Source organism: Diadema antillarum, unplaced genomic scaffold, assembly GCF_040938485.1.
Source record: "Diadema antillarum isolate AM-2024a unplaced genomic scaffold, OU_Dant_1.0 seq00001808_RagTag, whole genome shotgun sequence".
NCBI classification, from domain to species: Eukaryota; Metazoa; Echinodermata; class Echinoidea; order Diadematoida; family Diadematidae; genus Diadema; species Diadema antillarum.
The window spans coordinates 572277-579762 of NW_027272483.1; the positions used below are offsets into that span (position 1 = coordinate 572277).

Below are 7486 nucleotides of genomic sequence, written 5' to 3' on the forward strand. Positions count from 1 at the left end.
GCAAGTCAAGAGTTCTTTTATTATGCAAGTTGAATTTTCTTTATATTTTCTTTATATCGTTGTACACATGTGACATCACAGGCTGTAGTAGTCTTCTCATCCAGCAGTGACTGAGCAGAAACTTCAAAATTCATAACTTTTGAATGGATTGCCCGATTTTTCTCAAACTCTCACTGACGTGTTCTAATAATATTGCTGCATTCACTCAATCCACATGTATATTAAAGTTAACTTGTCATTTAAGGATGGCATGGGGCAATGGGTGGTAGAGCAGAAACTTCTCTGTAAAGTGATGTTGAGAGAAAGAATACAGGTATTTACATTGTAGATGCATGGTTAGATAGATGGTTAGACAGATAGAAAGATAGAAACAGTGTAGGGAGATGAGTAGGTACCGTAGGTACACTAAATGGATAATTATTCATAGCTAGATAGATAGATAGGAATATAGATGGGTAAATGGATATGCAGATGAAGTGGTAGAGATTATATAAAGTGAAAGAAGATAGATATGTAGAGGATTGTTATATGTGTGGCTTATGAGTTGACAGTTCATGTCAAAAAGAGTTATATTCTGTTTTATGTCTCTAAAATATTATGCAGGTTAGGGCTACTGCAGTGAAAGAGAGGAGATTGTAATGTATTTTGTACCCGAAAATGTTCAGAGTAAATAAAAGCAGCTCATTTCACTTATCAATCTACATACCCTGTAATGTATTTATTAGGGGTACTGTTTAACACTGGGAGCAGTGACTTAAAAGATGTTTGAGTTATCAAATTTCATGCATGTATGTGAAGGTTACTTGTATCACAAAATATCCTACCATATAAAAATCTTGCAATAAAGCCTGAAATATAGGGAGATATCACTATTTTTCTCAATAAGCCATAACTGTAGATGGTTTATTCTAGAAAGAATTTTGTTATAACTGTGCACATTTTGTATATTTAACAATACTTAACATTGGTTATACTAATTAGCATTTTTAAATGGGTTGTTTCTGTCCCTAACAGTAACTCACATTACAGAACTATTTTGAAGCACTAAAGCTGGATTTTTGTTTCATGTGCAATTGGTTAATTATACCTTTAAGGGGTACTTCAGCATCGGAATTATTCCAATGAATGCATGGTGTATGCTACAGGTATGTGTATGCATACACTGTATATAGATGGTTTATATGATGCACTGTATGATACATTTTCTGTGTCTATTCAGGTCATGACCAGGGATCTTCAAGACTCAGCTATTCCAATAGATAGTACAACGCAGACACCGGAGGACCAGGCCAAAATTTCCCCAACTCTTCACACTACGCATAGAAGTCTGTTCTTTGTGCTGAAATGGATTCTGTTTTATATGTGTCAAGTTCTCCGTCGTGGCACTTGGGTATCTGTCATGAGGAGAGCTATAGAGGGCGCTTCTCTACCAGCTTTCAACATCTTGACATGTTATTTATTTCAACCTGCTTTTTAAGCCTTCCCTCGAAGCAAATCACGAATAAAAATTGTGATTTGCTGAAATGGTGTGTGGTTTGCACATGTGTGCAGTCTGAGATGCAAGCTGGTCTAGTTATTCCACCCTGCATAGTTGTTCAAGAGGTATTCTGGCCAAGAGTTTATGGTCAGGATGTTAAATATTGCTATGATATTGATCCCATTTTGTAAACGGTATTAACTCTTGCTCCTAAGGTTCTTGAATGGAGACTAGCCTTTATGGAATTCACTCAACCATTTGAGTTTTCCAGAGAGTACAGCATTAGATTTAAGTGCAAGATATTAAACTAACCTGATTAGACCTGTTGATTTCAAGGTCCATGGAAAACTTTTAACATATGATTCATAGCCTTGATATTTGCATCTGATTATTTTTATCATTTTATCCAAGGGCATATTGAAATACCTGAAACAAGGATATAAAAAGAGGATCTCAAAGTTTTCTAATATGTGTCATAGCTAAAACAAGTGTCTTCAGACATAATTTCACATCTTCAATTTATTCTGCATTGTGACATTGTCTCCTATGGTACATTCAAAGCAACCCAGAACATCATAACATGTTTTGTTACAGTGTATAAAGATGCGTTGTGGTTTGTGGTGCTCAAAGTACATGCATTGCATGCTTCCTTCCGCATGAAATGAGAAGTGCTATGTTTGGGTTTGAGGGTATTGAGCATTCGCTACTCTTTAAATGAGATCTCATATTTGTAGCAATGCTTTCCGTTGGTCTTGCCACAATATATTTCACTCATCATATGATGTATTTATGATTTTTAAGCTTTCGAAGCTGTGTGTGTTGATATTGCAGTCCTTCCTCTGTGCATGGTATGAACACTTGTGTGCAAACTACAGCCAGTGCCGCTTAGTATGCTGCAGTTGGTTGTAAATTTTCCAATCATAAATCGACTTGTTGCTGTGAGCAAAATTATTGTTTGGATGTCTGTTGAAAATAGTGCAAAAAGATCAGAACGGTGTGCACCTTGCTTGCACGACTATTTTTGTTGGACAGAATTTCTCCCCGCTAAGAGGAGATGTTCGAGATGGACACGGTGGTGGCTGTATCAAGTTTGGAAAGAACTGCTTTCCTTTTGTAGAGAGATGGGCTGTCCAGTGAAAGCGTGCTGTAAGTCAGATTCGTTCAGTCTTTGTTTGTTTTTGTTAATCCACAGATACAGTGTATATGTTGGGATGAAGAGGGTGATATTGTTGTGTGTGTTGTGCCAATTTCGTTTCTTGAAGGATGTGAAAAATTTGCCTGCTTCTGCATGTTCCAGTAGTATGTTTTTAAATAACTTATTTTCATTTGTTTGTGAATATGTGAAGATATAACAGTTAATAAACATTCCGCTGTGATGGTATTGCTAGGTCATCACAAATCATTTTTCAAAGGAAGCTTTGTGTAAACCAAAGTTGAGATTAAGGATGTGGTAAAACTGAATGGCAGTACCAGTGGATTTTCTAGACTTAACCATACCCTCCCCTCCCCCCCCCCCCCAAAAAAAAAGGATGTTGCCAACAAGAGTTCTTTCATGCCAAGCTGTGGTAATTGAATCTAAATGTTTGGATATTATTTGATTCAAAGCCTGCTACAGAAAGTATATAGGGCTTACTCTAATTGTGCAAATCTCTTTAACCTGTCAAATCTGCTTGTGATTTGATTCACAAATTTTATATATCAGCCAAAGACTTTGATTGTGAGATTTTTTGGTATGTGGCAACCTTTTCTTTTTTCTCTCATTTTGGTTTGTTTATGTAAAAAAGAAAGTGTGTAAGGATGAATTACAATTTTGGTTTACAAAATCATTGTTATTGTACAGCATTGCTGTCTTAAAAGAAAGAACTAAAGTGAAAACCCCCCAAATTCTGCTCACGTGGTGAAGGTATGAGAAATTTAATGCAGTCCTTGTTTGTTTGCTTTTCTGTTGTTTTGGGGCAAGTTTGTAGAAATAAATACAAATGAAGTGCAGTTGATAATATCTCTGAGGTATGTAGCAAGGATCTGCTTCAAAATTTAGGCACCAGGTCAGGCGAGAATGCGTGCTTAGTTTTGACTAGTTGCGTTGCTCTTGGACAACTCGTGTTGCATTACTTGACCATCTTCACACAAAACCATGCCTTGGTTATGGAGGCTGTCTTTCGCTGAAATGTCTTTTCTTGAAGGGGAAAAAAAAAACATACGAAGAAACCAAATAAGTCTTTGATTGTTGTGTGTTGAAATGCATTAAAAAATCTTACCTGTGCAAGATAAACCAACATCAACATTCCAGTATAAAGCAACTATATATTTGCTACACCAATTATTTTGATACATACCGTCTTTGCCTTACTTTTCATTATTGTGACAGAATGTTTATGTAACGGGGTATGATATAGATTATGGTGGGAGTTCTGGTGGCTTCACGGTAACATGTAAATCTTTTTTTAGATGAATCGTTTGTATATATTTCTCGTATTAATGTAATATGAATAAGTCAGCTGTTGTTCTGTAATCATGAAAGTACAACTGTTTTACCAAGTGGTTTATTTCCCTGTATGACCCTTTTTAATAGCAGTGATGTCAGATTTGTTGAGGTCACACTATAAACTTAGGCCTGCTAGAGTACGTTAAGGTGGTATTCCTACAATATTGTCATAATTAAGTTAAGTTATTGATCAAGAGAGAGTATTCTAAACTTACTCAAGTGCCAAAGTATGTGAAAGGACCTTTTTGTTGTTGTCAGTATTTGAATACTAAAAACCAGACTGAAAAGACGTAGCAAAGGTTGACTGATGCGTGTCAAAAAGACAAAGGTTGAGACTGATGGTAATGAGATTGTACATTTTCCTCAATTGAAGTGCGAATGAAGTATTTCGTCTGTTACTGTAATCTTACTTAACTATCACTGTAATATTTCATTGTTTGTTATCGGTTATTGCAAATGGACCCTGTAATTCTGCTATTCCCCTACTCGCTTGGTGCAACGGTGCATGTCAGATCAAGGCGAGAAAACCTATTCGGATGATTACAAATGTGTGAAATCGATTAATTCCATGCTTCCTTGGAAGAAAGAGTCTCCATTATTTTTCCTTGTCTCTGCAAGTCTTGTGTGATTTATACAGAGAAGTGGAGATTGTGTCAAATGTTAATCAAAATGGATGTACAAATGTCAATAAAAGAAATCTAGATTATGGAAAAACCCTGGTTTTTGCTTGTGTTGTGTTCATCTAAACAGAATTACATTATTGCCCTTAATAAATGTTAAAATCACAGGATGAGAAATAGAGCGTAATATCATAATTAATAAAGCCATTTTATTACAAAAAGACAACGATAAAGAGAGCTGTGTGTTGGAAAAGTGTTTGCATGATACAATAGGCCTGCTATGTATCACAGGTGTTTTGCTTTAATCTTGGTCATTTCTTCTCTACCAGAAAACGTGAATACAACATTAACAAACAAGAATACAATCATTTTCCAAGCCATCAACTCTTTCAACTCTATACGTTATGCATTTTTCTAATAACAAGTACAAGTGTATAATGAATACAAAATGATAACTATCTATATAATATAAGGTAGGCCTATACCATAATAAATACGAAGGAATGTATCACCGGGATCGTCTCGACGAGATATGCATGTGAGCAAAATCTTTTTAAATTAGAGTCAATTCCGTTCAAATGTATTTTTGTTTTTCGACAATAACGTAATGTACATCTCACTTTCTTTGGTGAAAAAATTTGTTATGAACAAAACAATTGAATTGGAATTGCACTGAATTTTTTGGTATGCGTAACAAGCTGAGACTACATCTCATTTTCTTTGGTGAAAAAAATTATCAACAAAACAATTGAATGGGAATTGAATTGAATTCTTTTGTATGCGTAACAAGCTGAGAATGTAGTACTTTTTTCGTTCCTCCAAGAGATTTCAGGAAATACATTGTACATTGTATGTGATGAACATACATTGTACTACCTTTCTTTGTGTGTATGCAAATAGTGCGTAAAGTGCACTGTTAGTCTAATATGTACTTACATTCATTCAAATCAACAAGATCATTGCCCCATTTCATAAGGCCCATCAAAGTCGAACATTAGTTTCAAGGTTCACTAAACCGGTTTTTTAAGAGCCTCGGTTACAATTTTGTAAAAACATAGGCCTACTCATAAATAGGATTGAAGACTTGGACCATGACGAAGGCCCTGTAAAGACCACATTCCAGACACCTTTGAGCTCGACTCTTTATACAGCAGACGACTGGCAGCAGCACAAGACAAATCAGAGCTATGAAGACTGTACATTGTCCGTTTCTTCTATTGTAGCTCGTTATGGAGCACGTTTTGGTAGTTAGTATTATAATGCCAAAGAACAAATAACAATCAATGTGATTTTATTTCCCCAAGACTGTCGTATCACCCCATTCAGAAGAAGTGAATCACTTGGCTATGTCGACTGTATATTGCAAAGGGTTTTGAATAGCAGACATGCAAACTCTAATGAGAAACGAAGATACGTTGTGTTGCTGTGGAACTGTGTACTCTATCTCGCATAATATTCATGTAGGCTCACACCAATAAGTACTATCATTCACTTTCTACCGTCCAAAACGTACAATAGAGAAACAATATAATTTGTGCCCAAGCTTTGCGTTAAATCAAATTATGACGTCATTTACGCGCCAAAGCAAGAGGTACCAACAATATGTCACTAATGATACCAAATGTTAATCATGGATGCAGCCTGCAATTACTTCAGCAATTGAATACAATATGTATTTATAACCAAATCCAAACCACGTTCTATAAAACAATATTATTTATTATAATGATATCTTAAGGTGACAGCATTTTCAGTAAAAACAATTGGCCGATCGATTCTCCTTGAAAATGTCAACTTTATCTCGATCTCTATCAAAATCTACTCTGCTTTGCAGAGTGTAGACCTGTACGTGAGCGAATATCCCTAAACAGTACTGTCACGACGCTGCACAATTTAAATTTATCAGAGGAAGTTTCCTTTCATACAGGTAATATCCCATCCGTCAATGATAATAATTCATCTCTGTTCAAGCCGAGTCGGATGTGTAGTGAATATGAATTAGTACAGCTGTATCACCTCTTTATATGGACAGAGGGATTACTGGCAGTTGCTGTTGTTATAGTTAAGGATTGTCACTGTGAAAGAACATCAAACTACATATCATTCGGTCTACTATCTACTTTTTGACTGGTGGACTGTCTTGGCTTGAGGATCAGGCTAAAGAGCTGATCCATGGTTAGGCTACGGACTGAAGACCAAGGGCCTTGTCGCTTCTCTCTCCGTTCGTTGTAGATGTCTACACGCTGTTTGTAAATGGTTCGTACGTTGCCGCGGAAGAGCCAAGTTATGACGTTAAAAATGAAGATGACAATCGGTGCCACTTTTCTTGCCATGTCCGGCTTAAAAATACGAATCGCCAGGAAGAAAAGGAGGCCAAGCGACGCTAGAACGGGGTAGATGACGAATTCAAGAAGATCACACATGACGCACAGCATTATCAGATATCCGAATTTAGGAGTCCAAGAGAATATTAAGCCCAGAACAACGGAAAGAGGATGTGTCAATACGAAGCTGTTGTCTATGATGATCCACACCGCCGGTTCGACAAGACATATCACTTGAAGCCAAGCAGTTTGCAAGTGTAACCACACAAATGGAAGAATGCATCCGACCAGCAGAAAAATATCTGATAGACGATAGACAAGTCCATCTTCGGGATCTAGAGCGATCCCACTGATGACGTTGAAGAGGGAGTCGAATAGGTTCATTTTCCTCTCCATTTGGTTTGTCTGAGATGATTGTTGAATATCCTCAGTAGATGGTGGTCTTTCTTATCTGGAGAATGGAGGACAAGAAATAGAGAGATTTCACGAAGGGAGTGATGCGACCATGACAGACTTTACGAAGGAATAAACAAATGGAACGAGAAATCGTGTTGGTGATAGATGATAACTCTGTAAAGTA

The 7486-nt window shown here is 36.6% G+C and overlaps 1 protein-coding gene across 1 annotated transcript in view; it reads left to right on the top strand.

Moving 5' to 3' along the window:
• LOC139712458 (uncharacterized) overlaps nucleotides 1–2988 on the top strand; it is a 150034-nt gene extending 147046 nt beyond the window's left edge. The window contains 1 exon segment of the mRNA XM_071624275.1: nucleotides 1220–2988. Within this exon segment, the coding sequence (XP_071480376.1) occupies nucleotides 1220–1263 (44 nt within the window). The 3' untranslated portion in view covers nucleotides 1264–2988.
• Nucleotides 2989–7486: the final 4498 nt, after the last annotated feature.